At 37.7% G+C, this 24,214-nt stretch overlaps 1 protein-coding gene across 6 annotated transcripts in view; it reads right to left on the bottom strand.

Annotated features, from left to right (window-relative positions):
- PTPRC (protein tyrosine phosphatase receptor type C) overlaps positions 1-24,214 on the bottom strand; it is a 122,856-nt gene that overhangs the window by 11,628 nt on the left and 87,014 nt on the right. For all 6 annotated transcript variants that reach the window (XM_032631185.1, XM_032631195.1, XM_032631203.1 and 3 more), the window contains 12 exons: positions 22,120-22,180; positions 14,745-14,853; positions 14,104-14,138; positions 11,394-11,503; positions 10,746-10,836; positions 10,578-10,654; positions 6,023-6,059; positions 5,828-5,925; positions 4,979-5,104; positions 3,109-3,266; positions 2,760-2,895; positions 721-870 (listed from right to left, as the gene is read on the bottom strand). In XM_032631185.1, coding sequence (XP_032487076.1) covers positions 721-870; positions 2,760-2,895; positions 3,109-3,266; positions 4,979-5,104; positions 5,828-5,925; positions 6,023-6,059; positions 10,578-10,654; positions 10,746-10,836; positions 11,394-11,503; positions 14,104-14,138; positions 14,745-14,853; positions 22,120-22,180 — 1,188 coding nt within the window. The remainder of the gene's footprint in view (positions 1-720; positions 871-2,759; positions 2,896-3,108; positions 3,267-4,978; positions 5,105-5,827; positions 5,926-6,022; positions 6,060-10,577; positions 10,655-10,745; positions 10,837-11,393; positions 11,504-14,103; positions 14,139-14,744; positions 14,854-22,119; positions 22,181-24,214) is intronic.

Below are 24,214 nucleotides of genomic sequence, written 5' to 3'. Positions count from 1 at the left end.
CCCCACTCCCACCCCAGCCCCACTCTGATCCAAAACATTAAACGATTCTGCATCTGATTAAAAGCACATTCCTGGTCTTGCTGTGAAACTCTCTGAATTGACCAGTTTGGTAGTTTACGGAAAGATTCAATAAACTGAAAATCATAGGTGAAAGAGAAAAGTTACAAAACATTTTTTTGACAACTGAGCAATTTGGAGATAGATATGCCAACTCTCTGAAATCACAGTAAGCTACATCCTAGGTTAGTTTTCAGAGTAACTGCCTGATAAATAGGTTAGGACACACATATTCATCCTAGTTTCTGTCTACCAGCTCCAGCCAGTTCATGTTCCTAAGTAGTCATAAACTCCTCTAACTATTTCCTTTACAAACCAAAACCAGATGTAGTTTTTAAAGGTGAGATGCTACATTGCCTTTGGCGGGCCAATTTTGTGGCCATATGCTATTATTCTGACACTTTATTTTATACCAGCTTAATGAAAAATGGTTAAAATGTTGGCTGTAGAATCAGATTTCTTGGTTTAAACAATTTTCCTACGGAATAGCTGTGTGCTTTCAGGCATTTCTCTTAAACTCTGTGTGTCTTTGTTCTCTCATCTGTGCTCCATTTTATGGCAAAGCCCAAATACAAGAACTATGTCAAGTACATAGGACAGCACTGGAAAAGAGACAGAGGTTCAAGTTATCTGTAATGGTGCTCTTGTTCTCACTATTGTTACCTGGAATTCAGCCTCCAGTGGGGAAGGCTCACTGGGTGGATCTCTTTTCTTCATGTTAGACAGATATGAATGTAACTCAGACAAGCTCACTTCTGTTTCCCCAAACTGATTGTATTCCACCAAGGCCTGATGGATCAAGATGTACTGTGCCTACAATTTCAGGGAAGAATATAGATAATTAATTGATAACTTAAAGTCCTATCAATCACATTTAAATAAATTCTACATTCCCATAATTTTGCTCATATGGAGACAATGTATGGAGAAGAAAACTGATATCTGTAACATTTAAATAATCTGGAAGTTAGCTCTCATAGTTCTATGGGATATAAGCAAATTCCATCTCAGATTTTTTTTCCAGAAAAAAAAAATAGCTTGGTAAATAGATGAGGCATCTACAAGGTAGGGCATAACTTATATCTCATTCCTAACAGTTAAAAAACATTATCTGTTACTTCCTTCTGTGACTAGTATTGAGTCAGTAAGTTAAATTACTAATATATAAAACTATAATAAGTTTCACACTATATCTGAGAAAGAAAAAAGCAGGCTGATATTCCATAGAACATATTTTTTAAAAGAGTTTCCTAGAAGCTTTTAATAGAGAAAATTGTTCTATAAAGCACAATAGGCCAAACCCATATTTAACAACCCTAACCTTTTATCATATTTGAATCCACCATTTTTAAATAAATGACATATTTCTGATAAAATTCAAGCCTCTTTAACACCACCTTTAGTCCCCTGAGTTTGGCTGTAGCATCCTTCCACTCTATTGTGTTTTTCCACAGGAAATAATTTCTTTTTTTTTTCTCGTGTACAATCTGTTTTTATACTTCTACACTAATATCTATGTGTTTATAACATTGTACGTTTTTGTGTCCTTTCTTAACAATGACATAAATTGAATTGTATACGTTTCATCTGGTGACTATATTCACTCATTGTTTTCATCTGAGCATCTACCTACACAGAGAGCTACAGACCTAGATTATCCTGTCAATCACAGCAGAGCATGTGTTTACAAAGGGTCCATATGTCCACATTCTGTTTGCTCATTCCCATATTGATATATATTTAAGGTTTTCCATGTTTTTGTTATTCTAACAATGCTGAACACAATGAACATTCTTGAACATGTTTCTAGTAGCACACATTTGCAAATGCTTCTCTCGGTTATATACATACATGTAGAATTGCTGGGTCAAATGCAGACAATTTTGATAATAACCATTGTTTACAATTACTGACTACATGCATCTTCCAGGGGCTTGTCTAAGTGCTTACTTGGGTTACCCTTTGTGTCTTAACTCTGTAAGGTAAATACTATCATTATCTCCATTTTACATATGACTTACCTGAGGCACAGGGACATTAAACACTGGTAAAATGGTGCACAGTATTAAGAATAACAAGCACGATTTGAAACTACTACATCTAGTTCCCCAAACCAGGCTCTTAACCACTGTACTGTCCTATTCTTGTCTCCCCAGTTTTAATTTTATGAGATGCTGCCAAACTGGGTTTTGGTATTTTAAAATTTTTCCCAATCTGATATGTGTAAGTGCTATTTCATTATTATTTTTTTTATTTTTTATTTTTTTGCGATACGTGGGCCTCTCACTGTTGTGGCCTCTCCCATTGCGGAGCACAGGCTCCGGATGCGCAGGCTCAGCGACCATGGCTCACGGGCCCAGCCGCTCTGCGGCATGTGGGATCTTCCCGGACCAGGGCACGAACCCGTGTCCCCTGCATTGGCAGGCGGACTCTCAACCACTGCACCACCAGGGAAGCCCCTCATTATTTTTTTAAAATACATTTTATAGTCATCCTCCTTCCACAGTACTCTCAGCCACTAATGCAAAATGCTTCTAACTGCAATTGGTGCTTTATTTTTCAGGAAATTAAAAGAAAACAATTTTCACCCACTGTTCGAGGTTGAGAAGAATTTGGATTTCCTTTAAGATCTCTACTCCCACCACAAAAAGATTTAAGCCAAAAGGCATAAGTGAGGATAGTGACTGTGGCCTGAAACATACCTCCACCTGAACCATCAGGCACCTCTGTCGCCTTAGCTTGACGACATAGCCATAGACATCCACCTTGCTCTCTGCCTCCAGGCCTTCTAACATGGCATCAATTCCAATATAGGTGCCTGTGCGTCCAACACCAGCACTGACAAAACAAATGAAAAGGTTGAAGGTATGATCGATCACGGCAGGAAAATGAATGGAAAAGCCAGCAAGGGTGAAGCAGGGAAAACAATGTCAGTTTCTCCTCATAGATTGTTTCTCAAAGTAGCAATTGCCAAAGGGGAGGGTGGCCCTAACACCCCGAGGAGTGAAAATTTGAACAGCCATTGTGCTTTTGGTGGAGGTCTTTATTTACCTGCAGTGCACCACGACAGGGCCACTGAAGAAGTTGCTGAAAGCATTCACTCTCCTGCGCAGCTTGAGGAGCAGGTGAGGGTCTTCGGGGACCCCATGGTCTGGCCAGCTGGTGAACTGAATGTGGGTCACTGCTCTCCCAGTTGCTTTTTCTTTTCTCTAGCCAGGGGATAATATTTTTTTTTAGATGATTTTTTTCTCAGAGCAAACTATGGGACATAAGTAAGTGGAAGGGAGGAAAAGTACAAAAAACTCCTTGTGCAAGTTATTTTTCATTCATGATTACATTTTCCTTTCCAATGAATAACTAGGAATTGAGACATCACACAGGACTGGCATGCACCAACCAGTAAGCAATTACTTCCCAGGAAGGTAAGTAACCTATGGTTAAGTGTAGCTGAAACCACTAGGGACTTTCATGCTGCCAAGCCAAAAACAAACAAACAAACAAAATAACAACAATAAAACACAAAACAAGGGGATTGGTGGGTGGGTGTGAAAAGATACAAAGTAAAAGCCATTCTCACAGCTGTTTGAAATACTTCTGCTTGGTAGGAAGACAAACAGGATTATTGTCATATGAAGAAAGCTGATTAATTATTTGATTAATGCTATATTTCTCATATTGGAAGTGTCAGCTCAACTGTAGAGAGAGAACTCAGGAGAGTCAACTCCAGATTACAGCTCATGTTTCTCCCAGTTTCAAGGTAAGCACTAGAAGATACATAATTCATAATTCTCTGACCAAGTATGAAGAAGAACTACCTACATTTAGATAATGGAAGAAACAAACAAACAAACTTGGTTGGTTTTAATTTTCAGATAGGAAATAACTGACTTAATGAAGAATAGTAATGGCAGACTAATCAACATAACCAGGATGGTGTTGGCTTCTACATTCTTGGCTTTAGTGCATCATGTCTTTGGCCATGAACCACTGGTGGGATTGTTCCACAGCCTTCCAAGGGCATAGTTGTTAGTGATGCCACAGGGCCTTAGGAGGCCTTGGGAGAAATAGGCAACTGATATTTTTTTCTTTCACAAAATGTATCTGGATCATATGGAAATACAATTTAGATTACTGAGAAAACCTGCCATAAATGGAATTCAGAGAAAATTTCAACCTTATCTATAAAGACTTCCATTTTTTGACATCTTTATTAAGATATTTTCACATTTCTTTAAAGTGTAAATGTTTTCATTATATTCACAGAGTTGTAAATCATCACCACTGTCTAATTATAGGGCATTTTCATGACCTCCCCAAAAGAAACCCATACAGATTAGCAGTCACCTCTATTCCTGCTCCACCCACCTCAGTCCCAAGCAATCACTAACCAACTTTCTATCTCTATAACTTTGACTATTGTAGACTTTTCATGTGAGCAGAATCATATAATATGTGAGAAGACCACCATTTTAACTATTATTTAAGGCCACACTGACAATTTTCTTTTCGGAACTAAACATTTTATCTCACCTACAGAGTTAGAACTTTAGACTTCTTACAGTAGTCTCTGTGCCATTTGTATATATTTTCCATAATGGTAATAAACCCATTGAGATGAGGGACCATTTTATCATTAATTCAATAATGCAGTCATTCATTTAACACAATTGATGAGCTCTTTATACTTCAAGGGTCACAGCATTATAAACACTTTTGATGTGATGTGGACAAACACTATTTTCACTAGTGACTTAACTTGACCCTGTTGGCTTGTATTGTTGTTCTAACCCAACTCTTCCTCCTGCAGTTCATTAAAAAATAATTTTCCAGATATATTTCAATGTCTCACATTTAATATTCCATAATTATATTTTTAGACAAACAGTATGAAAATTAAAATTATGTCATAAAGCAAACTCACATTTGCAATGGTCAACTTCTGAATGATGTAATCCGGGCATCTTTTGTGCTCATTGATCTCTACAATCACATCTCCAAAAACCCGGCTGCCCTCTTCCATCAATGGCCAGTATAATGCACACTTGTTCTATATTTTAAAAAATCATTAATGATTCCAGTTTTTCATGTAAATGGATTTGTTTATTAAGCATTCTTTGTAAAACAAAAGAAACAAAAATGTATTCTTTGAAAGTCTCAAGACATTTTTATAGTCTCCTGTAAACTGTGATGCTTGGAAAGTATTCCATTTCCCATTAAGTGCCCTGAAGTATTTCCTTCATACGACCCAGCAGAAGAAGGATGATCTTCCCAGGCTTAGCTGCATATTAAATGGGGACGTGCTTGGTGGTCAGCAGAAATGATGTGGTTGCGTGTGGTTAATTTCAGGATGGGGGATGGGGAGGCTTTCACGCTTCCTAAAGCCACGTTACATGAATTTTCATCTATCTGCCCAAGGTCTGTGTGTTTCAAGTATTAAAAAGTACTTGTGAAATCAGCCCATAGAAGTGTACTGAACTTAAAATAATACTGCAACAAACTAGGAATCACATAGGAGTCCAGCAATGAAGCAGAAACATTTAAATGTTATACTTATATACAAATATTTATATATGTGCATATTTAATTTTTCTACAAGTATGAAATTTTAAATCAAGTGTTATACTGATTCAGACAGAGAATGATCTGTTTTGTCATCAAGCACATACATATGTGACTTTTCAAAATGCAATTCAACACTGTCTTTTCCTAACATCCAGCCTCCACCCTGTTAGTCCTGGACCCTTACCCTATGAACCTTCTGGGTCCTTACCTTGTTCCCTTCTTCACATCGAGTGACCATGACAATAACCGTGGCTTTCTGTTCCCAGATCATCCTCCAGAAATCATCAACAGTTTCATCCCTGGGACCTAGGGGGTAAACAAATAAAAACTGGTAAGAAATATCTCCTTAAAAGTGCAATAAAACAATTTTTCAAAAAGAATGTTGGACTCTCAGAGAAATTACCTTGTGCAGCAATGTATTTCCTGGGTTCTTTGAAACCCTGTTCAAAACACACACAGAGGTATATCATTTACTGAGCGCTCAGTTATATATTTACATGTAAAAGTGTGAGATAGGGCAGTTGCCTTAGATCTGCCATTTCTTGGTTGTGTATTTCCCTGGGCAGTTTCAAATTAAAAGGGGGGATTTACTAACTCAATGGCAGTTAACTGTGTCAAATATGTTAGTCACCATTTACAAACAATATTCATGACCTTCATGGGTCTTTGCTATATACCCTAAACAATTTTTAAAGCTAGATAGACTTTATCTTCATGTGGGAAGGTGCAGCAATTTATAAGCATAATACAGGCACTCCTATATTTTAGATCCTGCCAACCTTTATAGCACCATCTGCCAGAATTCAAACCTCCTTACCAGCCATAGAGATACTTTGGGGATTTTTACTCAATTTCTTTCAATAAATCATCCTGAGGTTAGCCCCATACTTCTACCTCTTAACGAGTGCTGGGATATACCGCTGATTCCCTAGAATCCTTTTCTGCCACTCTAGATAAGAGATACAATAACTTTCATTTTATTACCTACAATGTCTGCTTTCTCCACTCTGGTTACCAAGGCAAAGAAGGAATAGAGACAGGTGAGACACTGTGCTAGTTTCTTTCAAATTATCTCCTACTCCTCAGACTTACCTCAGTGATCAGAAAAGCCCTTCAGAGAGATAACCTCTGCCCTTAGATGAAATTCAGTCACGTGGGCCACAATAATCCATGATTAATTTTAGTAAATTCTTGAAACTTCTATCTCATGATATAGTATTATTCATACATTCATTTATTCAACAAGTATTCATTGAGCGGCTACAGTCTGTCAAGTACCTATCTAAAATCTGGAGACATATTTTTTCCATGAGCTCCCAGGTCTGCTGGAGAAAAGTAAGTGTAACTCGATACTATAATTACCATATTTATTTGAACACAAAATATAAGGTTTTTTTTCCTAGAGACGGTCTAAATCCTTATAAAATCTGCTTTTAATGACTTTACTTTGAAGAACAAGTTATTGTTTGGAAAAGACACTATACACAAATAAATTTGTTCAACGTTAATTGTGAAGGCCTGCAGTGGTCACCTACAGAATCAGTTAAAATAGAGGCCAAAATTATGACACAGTCTTAGTAATTATTTTTGGACTATGACCTCACATTTGAAAGTGTTAGTTGCCACTGTAAACAAGCCTTTTGAATATCATAAGAACAAGAAATTGCATTGTGGATACCAAGAGCACATGTCAGGGCAAGAGGTATGTGTTGCTTGGGATAGAATTTACAGGGACAACATGAAACAAAAATATAAAAACTCTTTTTTTGTATTTTTTTTGTTGATTTGTTTTTATTTCTACTGCCTTGGGAGACTGACCTAAGAAAACATTGGTATGATTTATGTCAGAGAATGTTTTGCCTATGCTCCCTTAAAGGAGTTTTTGATGTCATGTCTTATGTTTAAGTCTTTAAGCCAATTTGAGTTTATTTTTGTGTATGATGAGAGGGTGTGTTCTTTTCTTTTTTTTAATACAGCAGGTTCTTATTAGTTATCTATTTTATACATACTAGTGTATATATGTCAATCCCAACCTCCCTACAAAAACTCTTATGCATCAAACAAAGTTGATGGGAAGTAGGACATTGTACAGGTTAGAGGGCTGTCTCCAGACAGAATGCTTGAGAAAAAACATCCTAGCTTTGCTTCTACTAGCAAAATTGGGAACACCTCAGAGTTGTTGTGAGAGTTCATTGAATCAATATATGTAAAGCACTTAAATTCATGACTGATAAATAGCAAATGTATAATAAATTGTATTATTATTATTATTTTACAGTCATCATAATCATTAATGTCAAGAATTTTGCTCTGGAAAATCATCAGTTATCTCACAAAAGGACACAGAAGTTGCTTGTTTCATGAACGATTCAAGTAAAAAGGTTTTTTTCATTATTCTATAATTTTACATAAATTGTGTGTAGTGGACTGAATAATGTTCCCCAAAAAACTCATGTCCACTCAGAATCTCAAAATGTCACCTTATTTGGAAATAGGGTCTTTGTGGAAGATGGGGTCATACTGGGTGAAGATGGGCTCTAAATCCAGCGACTGGTGTCTTTTATAAGAGAAAGGACACACAGTGACACAGACACACAGGGAAGGAGGCCATGTGTTGACAGAGACACAGAACAGGGTGATACAGCTACCAGCCAAGAAACACCAAGGATGGCCAGGAACCACTATAAGCTGGAAGAGGCAAGGAAGGATTTTTCCCCAGACCCTTCAGAGGAAGCATGTCTCTGCTCACACCTTAATTTCAGACCTCCAGCCTCCAGAACTGTGAGATAACACATCTTTGTTGTTTTAAGTCACTCAGTTTGTGATGTTTTGTTATGTCCACTCTGGGGAATTAATACACTGTCTAAATAAATAAATGAATAGATAGATAGAATTTGAACATTTTACTTTCTTCACTGAAAGTTTGTGAAAGCTTATATAATCATGTAGATCAGAATAAACAAACCAAACCTCAATTTCAATTGTTTTTTCTTTGAGAAAAATTTGAAATTACCTTATAAACCGGCATGGATGATAGTATGAGACAGTTTGTCAACTGTTTGATTGTCAAAAACAATTTTTGATAGTCACTGTTTTGGCAGTCTGTGTGGAAATAAACACTCATACTTTGCTGGTGGAACACATCTGGGTACAACCCCAGTGGAGGACTATTTGGAAATGTCTTTTAAATTTACAAATGCATATTCCCTTTGAGCTGGCAGTTCTTCTTTGAGGAATTTATCCTACAGATATGCTGAAACTCATTGAGAAGTAACATGAGTCAAGATTATTCATTAAACCATTGTTTGTAATAGTAGATTAGAAACCATATTTAACGCTTGTTACTATAGGAACTGATTAAATACCTCATAATGCAGCTATGCCAAGAATTACTCTAAAAATATTAAAGAAAGATGTAGAAATGTTCGGTGTTCAGAGCCAGCAACTTACAGCCTGTGGGTCAAATCAGCATGGCCTGATTTTGTAAATGCAGTTTGTTTTTCGGAACAGCCACATTATGTATTGTTTATAGAAGTGTAGTCACTGGGCTTCAGAGCTGAGTAGCTGTGGCAGAGATGGTATGTCCGGCAAAACCCCAAATATTTGTTATCTGGTCTCTTACAGAGAAAGCTTGCCATTCCCTGCTTTTTACAGTGATATTTTATGTATCCAAGATATATGTTTTAAGTAAATGACGCATGATACAGAACAGCGTGAATATTACCTTAACATTTTTGGAGAAAGGAGGGGGTAACAAATGTTGCTGTTTTCTTGTTTGTGTATTAAAAAACTCCCGCTGGATAAATAGGAAACAACATAGAGGTTACCTTTTAAGGTAGGTGGAGGCACTGGGTAAATGGTGGATTGGGTGGGAGGAATTGTTTTTAAGTCTCTCTGTGTTTTTATACTGCTTTTTTTTTTTTTTAATTCGTGTGATGCATTACTTACTGAACAATTGTTTAATAAATTACATTTTTAAACATTTTAGATAAATTAACCATGCACTATATCCTCATACTGTTACTAATTGAAAAAGGGCAGGGACTTCCCTGGTGGCACAGTGGTTAAGAATCCGCCTGCCAGTGCATGGGACACGGGTTCGAGCCCTGGTCCGGGAAGATCCCACATGCCGCGAAGCAAATAAGCCCGTGAACCACAACTACTGAGCCTGGGCTCTAGAACCTGTGAGCCACAACTACTGAGCCCGTGAGCCACAGCTACTGAAGCCCACGTGCCTAGAGCCCGTGCTCCACAACAAGAGAAGCCACCGCAGTGAGAAGCCCACACACCGCAACGAAGAGTAGCCCCCGCTCGCCGCAACTAGAGAATGCCCACGTGCAGCAACGAAGACCCAACACAGCCAAAAATAATAAATAAATAAATTTACTAAAAACAAAAATTAATAAATAAATAAATAAGAAAAGGGCAAAAGTACCAAATTAATCAGAGCCTCCCAGTCCTATCCTCTATGGTGAGGGGCAAAGACGGGGCTCTTATGAGAAATACACACATAGATAATTTAGATAATATCCAGCGTATAAGAGGTACAAGAGTATTTTAATTCTTAGTTATCATTCTGTTTGGAAAGAAAAAACCTATATTACCTAGCACCAATAACAAATAATAAATAACTATTCTTGCAAATATTAGTGATTTTGTTGTTTATATCAATGGCATTTATGATCTTCCTTCAAATCATTTCAAATAATATTTCTAAAAATTTTCCATGAGAGGATATATGTATAACTGATTCACTCTGCTGTACACCTGAAACTAACACAACAGTGTAAATCAACTATATTCCAATAAAACTTTTTAAAAATAAAAAATTTAAACAAAAATTTGCCATGGCAAAGAAGGAGCTGAACGGAATGCATAGATACCAGAAGAATGAAAATAGTCAGAGACAAAATGATGAAGATATAAAACCATCTGGCTGTTATGCACTTTTTACTCACATCAATATAGCTGGCATTGATATAGTTGGACCCTGCCTCTCCATTTATGTCAGAGAGTTCAACACGGTTATAATCATCTGTTCAAAGAAAAGAAATATTAAATAAGTGAAATCATGAATAATCAAGTAGCCCAAATGCATGGAAATCCAGTTCTCGATGAGCACTTACAAGGAAGGATGTCAACGTAGCGGTTTTTATTCTGGTTAAAGGGTTTTCGAGCATCCTTGATAGAAAACTTGCCAAATACCCTCGGAATGCTCTGAAAGACACAAAGATCCTTTGGGTCACATTCAAGAAAAACCATTTCCCCTTGCCACTTATCCTTTTGAACAAATGACACCTCTTGGAACGTATTTCCTTTACACCGATGAACAAGTTGCATATGGTAATAAATGAATATTATTAGGAATTATGCAAAAAACACTCTCTAAGAAAAATGAATGATAGGCTACTTGGAAAATAAATCCAATGAAAGAGAGCAAATTTAGCAGTTATTGCTCTGCCACTTTAAAATTCACTGAAAAACACACTTGGATGATTACCTAGAGCAAAAGGACAAAATCAGCCAAATACGTTTCAAGATACAGCTTCATAACTAGTATTCATACAATGAAGCAGCATTATCTTGAAATGTTGACTAGTTTTATGACGATGATATTCTGGTCTGCAAATATCTGCTAATAAAAAGCTGCTTTGACTCCATTGCACTATTATGTGGGATAAACTATCGAGGCAAATGGTTATACAATACATTTAAGGTGAATTACGTTGATAACAGAGTAAACTTTCTCATCACGTATCGAGAAGAGCACACACCTGGAATTCAGCCAGGAAGAGCCTCCCTTCATCAGCGATCTTTCTTTTGTAAGTTTCCAACAAAACATCTGCATGGATGGGCTCCACGTTCATCAGTTGTTTCTCATCATCTTTAAACGTAGTAAAGATTCACGACTAGTGTTAATGTCTCTCTTTCCCTTGTTCATGTAAATTTCATTAAATATATACCTTGGGTTCAGTCCTTAGTGTTTTTCCTTTTCATACACATTCCACCTGGAAAATCTCACTCACACATAAAGATTCACCTGTAAACCTATGAGGTCTAAATCTTGGGCTCCAGCCCCCTTCTGGCCTTTGTATTAATCTTTCTCTCTTATTCTCAGATTTTCCACCCAGTTATCCCATAGGGACCTCAAAGTCAAGATGTTCAAAGTAATTTTCCCTTGATTCTAGCATCTCAAATCTTGGCAAACAGGACCACCATTCACAAAGTCATTCAAGATGGAAACTTCCAGGTGATCCACGATTTCTCCCTCTGTCCCCGTATCCAACAGGTCACCGTGTACTTTCCATCCTTTCTGCCTGTGGTCATGCTCAGGACTCTTCTTCATCCACGTAAGGACATCTTCCAGACTCCCCTTCCTGACTCCAGCCTGTCCCCACCCTGATTTATCTTTTAAACTGCCAGAAATTAATCTTCTGAAATACAAATACGAGCCTGCAGCTCTGCTTGTTGAAAAAAACTCACACTATTGTTTGTGCTCCATAGCCTATAAGCTAAAGTTTCAATGTCTAATGTGATATATGATCCCTTTTTATCATCTCACCTGACCCATCTCAACCACACTGTTTCCTACACTTGCTTTACATCTTAGGCGTGAGTGTTCTCCAAGTGCATCACACACTTTCTTGTCCTCATGTTTCTGCACACACTGTTCTCTCTGTACATAGAATGTCCTTCCTCATTTTCTATCTACAAACAGGTTCCAGACCAAATATCACCACTGTGAGGATATATACATTTTTTGTTGGATTAGAAGCATTTTATGGCAATAACAATACTCATCTATATTGTAATTTTTTCTTCTTATTGTATCTATTTTAACTTGTGAAATACTGTAAACATATAAATAAGAGAATATGATGAATACTCTATACCCAGGACTCATCTTAATGTGATAATCTCTATAGTTGACTGTGAACAGATTGTGTTAATATTTTATGCCACCAGAGTGAAACTCATTATATGCCAGGCTTGTGAAATAACTTACTAAAGAACAAAATACATATTAATGTAAATAGCTGTAAGTGTATATGAATACTGAAACAACTCCTACTATCCCAGGTATATCTGACTGTATTTTTTCAGTATTCATGTTAATTTCCCCTATTTTTTAGATGAAGAAAGAAGATGTCCATTAGGGTTGTACATTTATTTTTTTGTCTGTGGAAATTTTCTATCCAATCATAACTATCAAACTGTCCATGTATGGTTGCTTCTTTGGGTGTTTGGAGATTTCCGGCATTCATTAATTCTGACCTAGGGCCACCTTCGGGGTTTTATGGAGTTTGGGTAAGTTCTAATCACTCCAAGGAGCCATCAGTGTCAACTTTGAGATAAATACTCCTTGACCCCTGGCAATGGTGCCCCTCCTGTCTTAGGTGCCTGTCACTCTTGTGATCTTCATCCATCCCTCAGCCCACCTGTAAAAACTAACCCTCGGGACACTTTATCTCCCACGTTAATTTGTTCATTGACACGTATTGAATCCACATGCCCACCCAGGTACTGGGGATAAAACACTAAATGGGAAAGGAAAGCCTCCCTGCCGTCCCAGAGCCCACATTCTAGACAAGGGAGGAAGATTAACAAACAAGCGGAATATAAAATACAGTGTCAGCAAGACTTTGCAATGGAAAATAAAGCCTATTGAGGAGCTCCAAGGAACCTGCCCAAAAGCTTCTGCTTATGAATTTGGGACCTGCCCTGGCAGAGGGAAACCCTTCCGAGACAAGTTAAAACCAGATAGAGGAGTTCTGAAATGTTTCCCGTCTTGAGTATGAAAAAAACAAACCATTTCCTATATTATAAACATGTTTTCAACTTCTTTATCTCCTGCCCTTTAAATGGATCAAAAATCACATTTTTAAAGAGAAATGAAAGAAGTACTGTAAAAGTTTTTAAGAAGAGAGAAAAAATGGAATATGTTTTCATTTCCTAAGTCAAATTGCTATCTTTTGTCATGTCCATCAATGTGCCTTTAGTGGGAACAGCCAATGTCCCACCCTGGCAGGGACGTGAATACACTTGCACTCCTCATTTGTGTGGCTTTCCATCTGCTCCTTCCTCAATGTTTCCCCACAATCTTAGAAGACCCAGATTCCTGCCTTCTCCCCAATCAGTTTTCCATCTTCCATCTTTCTATAGCACCACACACAGTCCACGACGATGGTATCTATCAAATCTGTCATATTTGTCCACATGTCTCTCTTCCTCTGTTAGATTCTAAACCTTTAAGAGCAGAGTCTGTGGCCTGTCACTGACATATTTTCAGTGCTGGCACAATATTTGGCATACTCTGGGAAATGCATAGATCCTTGCTGGTTGAATAAATACATAACTTAAATTTCATCATTGTATCCACAGAGGAAGTCCAGGTTAGATTTTTTAAAATATTGAATTCTTATTTCAAATGAGTAGATTCAAATGGGAGGGGGATAATCACCAGTAAAAAATGTGCATACTTACCCCTTTCAACAAGTTCCTGCTGTTCATCTAAATTGCTGTGAAAATAAGAAATGTAAGTTTGCATACTCTTAAGAAACATAGAAATTAGTTGGCAATCAATTTATGTTTAATGAATGTCTTGAAGGAAGGAGGGAGTGGAGATGGGGAAGACAAAAAGGAAAAGGGCAGAGGATGGGAGGGGATGATGGGGGGGAGAAAAAGTGGGGAGGAAGAAACCAATCACAGGTGGTCAACCAAACTCGGATAACTGGCCACATTATTTTATTTGGAACCTCTTTGTTTTTGTAAAATGTAGTTGTTCCTGGACAGAGGAATGCATATCCTTCCCTAGATACTTCTCTCCTTTGTCATTTCTAGATCTCTGACCACTTTGTACTAAAAGAAAAGACACATTCTTTTCATTGGTTATTATTAAAGGGAATCCATCCAGTTATTAGTGAATGTAGAAAATATTAATATTTAATATAAACCAATAAGACCATGTGAAAGTCTTTGATCAAAAGGTCAGTGATGTCCTGGACTTAGTGCTGTCGTCTCTGAATTCACATTTTTCACTTAATTGGTTCCAAACTGGCCTCATAAATGGGTTTTCATCATTATTACTACTATTATTATTTTTTCATCTTAAAATCAACTCTTACCTGGATCTTTTCTTTTGCAGATCATAGATTTTATAGAGAACAACAAGCAGGGCTATTGATGTCACAATAATCAGAAATACCAGAAATATGATCACTGCATTAGAATTATCTAGAAATGAAAAAGAACACATAAAGAGAGCTTATTATGTCAAATATTTTGCTGGATTCTTTGAAAAAATCACCTTACAGTTTAACGTTTTCATTTCTTTTTAAGTTTTCAAAAAATACAATTTTTAGAATGAGATCAAAGACAATACATTCCTGATTTTGTAAATCTTGCCTATATTGTTCAGAACCAATAAAACATTTCATATTTTAAGAGCGATAGAGCATAGAAGAGCAATTCTCTTCCTTCCTAACAAATAATGTCCTTTTATGAGATAGTATCATTTATATTTAATTCTCTTTCTTTCAGTCACTCCATTTTGAAGGGATTGAAGAGGTAATCTAGTTACAATTCTCAGAGAGAACCTCCTATAGTTTAACTTTATATGCAGAAGTAGGTAGCCTCTTAAGGGGATCAGAAAGGTCTCTGCCCCACAGAGATAAACCTGCTCATTGAGGTATACAATCAGTTATCCAAGGGACAAAATTATTTCATTCTACAGTTGGGATTAGTCTTACTCTGACCTGTATTTCCACTAAGGTTTAATGTGAAATCACACCCTTTCTTGGAGGAAGGGCAAAGAAAAGAGAGTGTATTGGAAATATCCTTTGCCTTGAATAAGTAGGTCATACTATTCGTCTGCAGTGAAAGTGTAGTAAAGTACCACAGAGGCATTAGGGAGCCAGACTTAGCTCCACCACTTCCTAGTTGGCACCTTGGACCAAATCCTTACTATCTTTGTGTCTCCATCCCTAATTCCTAAAATGAGGCTAAACAAGTTTGATTCACTGTAAACGTTTAGCACCATGCCTGGAGCATAGTCAGTACTAATTATTCACAATGCGCACAAAGTATTTTGAGTCTTTAGTGTATGTCAAACACTGATTTAGGTACTTAAGATGTCTCAGAGAACCAAACAGGAAAAGACCCCTATCCTCATGGGACTGATGTTCTGGGACGTAAGACAGACAGTTAAGACTATACACATTAAGTGAATGGTAAAGTAGGTTGGAAGATGATAAAGACTGGGAAGGTAAGGAGTTAGCTAAGGAGGTACTGGCGGATGCTTGTTCTAGGCACAGGTGCAGTTAGGTGAGAGCCTGGAAGCAGGAACATGTCCCGTGCCCAAGGAGCAGCAAAAATCCAGAATCCGGAGAGGCTGAAGTGGAGGGAGAGAGAGATGGGCAGCAGGAGATGCCATTTGAGAACATGGCCAGGAGTCGGCAGAGCACAAGGGTTAGGTTGGAGGGCCTTGTAAATCATTTTAAGGTTACATTGTTTTGTTATTGTTGTTTTTTGTTTTGTTTTGTTTTGTTTTGTTTGCTTCACTGCTTATCTTGTAGGATCTTAGTACCCCAACCAGGGTTCGAACCCAGGCCCACTGCAGTGATAACGCAGAATCTTCACCACTGGACCACCAGGGAATTCCCAGTTACACAGGTTTTGGAGTTAAATGTGTAGCACTTGCAGGATTTTGAGTAGAGGAGTAATTAACTCTAATGTGTGCATTATACAGATCCTTAGAACCCCTTATTGAAAATGCCATAACCCAGGCAAAATATGACAGTGGTTCAGATGAGGTTGATGGCTCTGGAGTTAGGTGAAATAGTCATCCAGCGCTGCAGTGAACGGAGATCAGGAAGGCTGTTGGCAGAAAGGCCTTCTGAAGGGAACAGAAGCTCAGTTTTGGATTTGAGAGTCTGAAAGAACAATTAGATGCCCAAGTGGAGGCACCAAGTAGGAAACTGGATATGCAGATCTGAGGCTCTCTTACCATAAATCTCACGAGAAAGGGGCTGGGACTGGACATTAATTTGAGAGTCTTCAACACAGATCTGTTACTTAAAGCTATGAGATTGACTAATTCACCAGGAAATTAAAATTGGATAGAAAGGAAAGAAACCCCAAGACTGAGTCCTGAGACACTCCAGTATTCAAAGGTTGGAGGAGAAAGATGGAACCTGCAAAGGGACTCACAAGTGAAATAGGAAGAAATGAGCTTTACTGTTGGGAGTTGCAGGGGGTAAAGAAATAGGGTGGCAGCCAAAGAGGAAATAGGGTCAAAAGAAATATTGTGGTCGTTGCTGTTTTTTGTTGGTTTTCAACAACTGCATCTTGATGAGACCCATCCAGCACAGGGGGAAATCATGATGCAGGAGAGAAAGAAGAAAACTGTTACATCAGGGGTTTTGGTTGACAGGATCAAGGGATTCAAGAGTAATTGCAAGAGAGTGGCTATGGATTATGGATTATGGATTAATGGTTAATCCATAATGATGGATTATGAATTAACATTGTGCACAGAGGGAGTGGAGGACCCAAGGGGATGAGGGGCTATCCATCAGGGTTCACTACCATGGCTATGGTTCACGGAGATAGGGAGAGACTTAGTGCTCTTACTATTTTCAATGAGGAAACAAATTCAACCCTCTTCAGTCATGTTTCTAAGGCAATACAGAAATTGTATGTTTTAGGCAGGGGTAGGCTGAGAAGACTGGGTGTTTTGAAGGAAATATATGGTGAGCAGAATTCCAAGATACACCGCCCAAGATTTCCAGGTCCTGGTTGCTTCAGAAAATACTAATCTAGGTACTGCTGCAAAGCGATTGTGCAGAGAGAATTCAAGCGTCGAGTCAGGTGGGACTGGAAGATAGGGGAATTGTTCTGGGTGAGCCCAAACTAATCATGCGTTCTTTAAAAGCAGAAGTCAGAGATCTGAAGCACCAGGATCCCACACACTGCTCTGGCTTGAAGATGGAGGAGGCCAGGTGGAAAGAACGTGAGGGGCCTCTGGGAGCTGAGTGCAAGCCCTGGCCTGCAGCCCCCAAGGAAATTGGGTCATCGGTCCCGCAACAGCAAGAAACAGGACTCCATTAACCTGGAATGACCTCGGAAACACTTTTTCTGCATATTCTCCAGATAAAAACTCATTCTGGCCAACATCTAGATTTCAGCTTTGAGCAGAAGAACTGGTCACATGGAGCTGGAATTGTGACCTACAGAATTGTGAGCTAATGAACGGGTGTGGTGTAAAGCCACTGAGCATGCAGTAATTTGTTGGACAGCAAGAGAAAACTAATACAAAGCATTACCTCCCTGTGATTTTGCCTGGAGACAGTCCGTATAGTTCAGCGTGGCTGAAGCCACAGCCTCCTCCCCTCCCTGGCTTCCTTCCTTCCTGCCTGTGGCTGACACTGGCTGACTCTTAAGCACACCTCTTTTCTCTTCCTTCCAGACCAGCTTTCCTTGCTGTTAAGTGTGTCCAGGTAACTGAGATAAGGGTAGAAGGCATATAAGCCTCTTCTGGGTCTGGTGTTTACCCCCCGTCTGGAGAGACACTTCACCTCGTTTCTTCTCCAAACTCCTGGCTGGATGCTGGTTGTCCTCACAAATTCAGAAGCCACGTGTGGGAGAAGTCAGCCCCTGTGTCAGCCTGGAAATTTGAATGGTGTGTGGAGCAGAACCCCACCCTCTACATGCGCACAAACATCCCCAATTGGTGTGGAGTAAGAAATAAATGTCTGTTTTGTTACTTCACTGGGATTTGGGGGCTTAACTGTTATAGCATCCATCGTTGCCTTAATTGATTGGTTTATCTGTTATAGCATCCATCGTTGCCTTAACTGATTGGTACCCCTCTTCATCCCATACTGACTGAGCAAATGCTACGTGCCCTAAAACTGTGACGGTCTCTGGGGATATGACAGAAAATAGGCATAAAAAGGTATCAGTTCTGAGGGAATTTTCCTTACCTTTGGGGGAAAAGAAAGGCTAGACAGGTAAATAAAATAATTATATATTTTCCTTATATTTAAAGGAAAATAATAGAGTGGTAAGAAAGTAAGGGGAACCTATTTTCTGTATGGTCCATGGAAGACTTCCTGAGCATGAGACATTTCTCCTACAACCAGAAAGATGGAGTGACTCCGCCAGGCCAACACCTGCCCAAACAGCATGTCTCATGCTCCAGATGTCTCTAACTGGAAATTCATAAAAACAGGAACATAGAAAATTAATTTCAGATGGAGATTGTCAGATGTCAGAGCTGAGTCTGCATCCTGGCTCTGGCATTTCTTTGACTCTTAACATGGGGCAAAATGATTAAATTGTCCGAGTTTAAATTTTCTCATCTATAAAATGGGAATGATTTGATCTTCTTTAGAAAGGTGTTGTGAGGATGCCTATATACGTGTCATGTGTGTGTCTATATCTGTAACTATATTTATGTCTATATGTATGTATATCTATCAAGTGGGAAAGAGAAGACCAGCAGCACATACTAGAAATTTTGCAAAAAAACACACCAAATGGTGTTGAGTGAGCATTGCAATCCATAGCAATTAATTAGGGCTGTTGGTTCTATAGAAACATGACATAGCATCAGATGTACCGCCATAAATGTATTAATAATAGAACAATGAAGGCTTCAGATACATCTCGTGGCCTAAGACTTGCTCTTCTCTCTAGGAGCCCCTGTAACAATGACCGAGGCGAAGATCCATGATGGCAGACAGGATGGGAGACGGGGAGCCAGAGGTTGAGAGATTTCGACAAGTTTTGGAAGGTAGGAAGCAAAGGAGAGGAAGCCACAACCAGAGAAGCATGTGGTGACGAGGGACACACACCTTCCCAAGAACACCTGGGCCTCAAGCTCCCAGGCGCCATGGACAGTGGAAACCAATCAAAAGACCAAAATGGCACAATTGAGGGTCTATTTACAGAAAACCCAGGCATCTCTTGAAAGACACACCAGGGAGGAGGAGACACAAGCCTACTCTTTGGAAAAATTGAATGGAAGAGGTAAGAGTCTAGAGGTAAAATCAGGCTCCAAGTAGAGAAGGGAGGAGGCCCAGCATGGAAGTGAAGCAGGAGAAGCAAGTGTCTGCATGTGGAATGGTTGGACACTGGCCCTGTGCCCTCCCCTGAGGGAACCATCCCGCACCCTCCACTCTACCGCAAGGATCAGCCTCCAGGTCACAAAAGCCAATAGCATCCAGGAAAATAAGTGAAAAAGACCCATGTCAGACCAAGAATAAAGAGGAAAGCCTAAACATTCTAGAGAGAAAATAAAATGAGGGAACATATGAAAAGAATGAGAAGCAGGATGGCATTAGAAAGTAATACTGGATGCAGGGGAACAAAACTGAAATACTTTAAATTCTATAGTTTTAAACTTAAAATCTATGCCAGAGCAAAATATTGATTGTGTTAGAATAGAATACAGATATTTTCATGCCTGCAGAAATTAGAATATTTTCTTCTTACACTAGAAGATATAAACCAGTAAAAAACAACAGCAACAACAACAAAAAAAACCATGAGATTCAAATGCAGCAATTTTAAAATGGGAAACTGATAAAGGAAAATTTTATGATGGTACCCTCAGAGAGTTCCAGAAGAAAAGGACCCCAGGAATTCAATTGGGAATGTTGTCAAAATGCAGATGATGGAATGTGATACCAAAGAAACTCAGTAATAAATTTCTAGCAGCTGTGCTTTTGCATTTCGAAACCCAAGCCCTCCCCTGGAGTAGATGTCAGTATCAAAATGTGAAGACATTATTTACCTCTTATGAAAATGCTGTTGTTAGCAAAGAGTTAATACTTTTTCTGCTTTATGGGAAAAAAGGAGCATAGGATAACCCTGTAGCTCCACTGAAGGAGAAATCTGATAAAGATGCAATAGTAGCTGTGTCACCAGGCAACATTGCTAATGTAAACGCAATCCTTGACTTCCAAACGGCATCTGGACAGGAGGGTTATGTATGAATGATGGTGTCCTGGTGGGAAGCCCTGGCCTTGATTTCCCTGAATGCACTAACCCCTGGCACATCTTGTTACCGGGCGCATCCCTGTTGGCACATCTGGTAGCTATGCCTGTGGAACTATTATAAGAGATACATGGGGCTTCTAAGCCAGGGTCGCTCCCACACATATGGCCTCAGTCTTACAGCTCAGTTGCCTCTAGAGGGTCAAAGAGTTCATAGTCCCTGGACTGCAGTGGGCAATGCTAGCAGGATTTTCTTGGCCAGACCCCCTTGCTGGCTGTGTTTCCCACTCTGTGTTTCTCTGAGGGAAATGGTGCCAGGCCTGGCTTATTAAGATAGGAGTTTGAAATGTCCAGTGGAGTCTATGACCCCAAGAATAAATGCTGACACTATAAATTATTTACATAATCAGAAAAACTCAATGAAGCTGTTGTTATAGTAAGGGCTTATAAAAGAAACGTATATGGAAATAAAGTCAAAGATACTTGGCTGAAGTTGTTTGGCATTTTACATTAGGAGCTTTTATCCTATAAATCTGAGCAGAAAGAACTACAACTTTGTATGGGACTTAGTAAAGCAGTTTGGAAAATAAGCTGTTTTTATATCTTCCCTCTTTGGAAAGACTCGGGAAAATGAAGCATGCACATGCGGGTAGTTGACAAAGACGGAGAAGTGACCAGGTGACATCAGAAACAGCCTGTGTTTCGTAACACTGCACCGGGAGCTTCGAATTGAATTGAATTGAATTGAATTTACAAAGCTAACAAGTAGAGAAAACTTAAAGCAGTGTGCTAAGTCTTCTTCCTCCGCAGGCTCAGATCAACAAGCAACATTAAAACTCTAGAAAGAGCAGCAGACAATATCCCTTTTATATATGGAGGAAACTATAGAATTGAAAACAGAAATGGTGAAAAGGGGTCATTTTGGAGAGCAGAACAACCGGCGAGGGAAGGTGACACACGGCTTTCTTCATTTCAGTGATTTTTTTTCTAGAGTGACCTTTATTTTGATTAAAATATTTTAAAATATTAGTGACCAAACATTAAAAAGCCATACTGTTATTAGGGAATGTGTATCCTAGCTCAGTTGGGTAAATCAGCACAGATTTGTATGTAACGCCTGCTTCTGCTAAGCAAATGCTTGAGGGACAGAATAAAATAAGGTGACAATTTCTAACACATACACAAAAAAAACATGCTTGTTACTAACATGAAGAAATGCCATAAGCATAACCATATTAGTCTGTGCAGATAAATACTCTATGAATTATTTTATGAACTCTTTTAATAATTTAATATCTTAATTTGAATTTAAGATATTATATTTTAATATGGTGTTCACCTGTACATCTGTTTGCACACACAACTTAAAATATAATGTTTTTTGGAAAATATATAATATAAACATTTAATAATTAAACATGAGTAGGAATGTAAAATAATAAAGCTAAGTGCTACTATATATTTAATATAAATATAATAAATAGCTAAGTGATGACTTACAAGATGTTGATCGTGAAACAGTTATTCGATGACCAGGATATTTCCCATTGTGATAATAAACCTGAATTTCAGTAATAAAAGAGAAAATAGTTTTCTAGTGTAAATTTATGAATCACAATATAACACATACATATTTGTCATACATTGTTGTTTATTTTCATAAAAAATATACTGGTTAACTTTAATTTAAAGTTGAAACTTCAAGATTATGTCAATACTTTATTATCAAAATGTTTTAAAGAAAATATTTACCAGTGAAACAGATATAAAGAAATCTTAGCCCATTTAGCAATAATAATACTACTAATAGTTATAATCAGCAAGAATAAGTGAAAATGAAGGAATAAAATCCAACACATCAAAATGTTCATCATTTAAAGTTGATTCCCTATTAATAGGCTAACATCTTCACATTTCTTTCAAAAAGGAAATTCTGCTGTATACTCTTTAGAAGAGTTATACATAAAACGTACAAAAAAGTTTTTAAGGCTAAGTGGAAACAATATAATGTAAGAATCACAGTATTTATATTCAAGTGATATTTAGTTCAGAAGGGTTAAAATGATCAAGATTGATGATACAGGGTAAACTCTACAGTGTAGACATAAGTAGTTCAAAATATTGAACACAATAAAGCAAAACAATTTAGATATACAAGGAAACAGCATGGAGCAGGAAAGCATTAAGAGTCTTCAGCAAAAAAACAGCTGAAGCAAAAATAGATCTAAAGAGTATTAATAGAAGAGATTAATAATAAATCTGAAAAATATATATCTAAGCTTTTACCCCATGGAGGGTATATAATATTCTCAGTACTCACAGAGTATTCATAAATATTTATCACACACTGAGCTGTAAAAATTACTGTAGATTCCAAAGGGCAGAAATTGTAAAGGACAATTATCCTTTTAAACTAATAATTAATTGCAATGAAAAATTCAGGAACCAGAAATGTAGAAAAGTCTCTTTAAAAAGATAAATTAAAAATTATTCCAAATTACAAATATATACTCTTTAGAAATTATCAATAATAAGAACAATCTACTTTAAAAATCCACTCATTAAATTTTATGTCAGTCATTGAGAAATTAGTAATAAGTAATATACACATGGGATAGAGTCAAAATTTTACCAAAGAACAATCCATAGCTTTATTTATTTATTTATTTATAGTTAATAAAAAGGAAAAGGAGAAAGAAATAAATGGTCAAAAATCACTTTCAATGCCCAAACTACCAGAATATCAAAATAAACCTACAATAAAAGAAAGTAATTCATTAACAATTATAAAAACAACTGTATTAATTTATTAACCAGAGATCACAATGATGAATAAATCTGAAATGATTGCTCCCTCATGAAGGTATAAATGTAGCAGTGGATTCTGAAATAAACATAAAAACAAGTTATGGGAACTGCAGTGAAGAAAACAAGAGGCAGCCTTTTGAAGAGTGAGGAAGAGAAAGGATAACTGAATAATTGTCTCCTAATTTGAATTTTGAGATTGCATTTTAATACGATGTTTACCTATATTTTTCCAGAATAACTTATCATCATTGACAAATGGGAGAAGAAAATTCTAGGAAGAGAGGAATGTTGAGTAAAGTGCCTAAAAGAGAGTAAAACCTGAGTGTTTGGAGAAAAGAAAAGGAAGCCAGTGTGCCTGGAGCTTCCTGGGTACTGAGGGAGGTGAAGTGAAATGTACGATAATAGGTAATAACAAAGTATTTCTTTTATTCCGACTCTTCTTTGGGAAAATATAAGTGGCACACCCACTCAAAAAGGGTAGCTACTTGAAAAGAACAGTAATATCGAAAGATAACGTAAATGATTCTCAAAGAATCCCTCTGTGTTAAAGGGACTAAAACACATTTTTCGGTGAACAAATAATTCCTGCATTATTTAAAGTTATAAAACACAGAACAGGAAAATGTCTCCAACCTGTTTTATCAGGTTAGCATAACCTTCATACAAAAATGTGAAAAGAATGATGCGTGTCCCCACCTATGCCAGTGTCGCCTTTACCCACTTATTAAATGACCTCATTTATGAATGCCTATTCATAAAGGCTTAATAAAATATTAAGCTGTTGAGC

The sequence above is a fragment of the Phocoena sinus genome, chromosome 1 (genome assembly GCF_008692025.1).
Source record: "Phocoena sinus isolate mPhoSin1 chromosome 1, mPhoSin1.pri, whole genome shotgun sequence".
Taxonomy (NCBI): domain Eukaryota; kingdom Metazoa; phylum Chordata; class Mammalia; order Artiodactyla; family Phocoenidae; genus Phocoena; species Phocoena sinus.
Note: the sequence above shows the minus strand (reverse complement) of the source record. Positions and strands in the feature narration are given on the sequence as shown.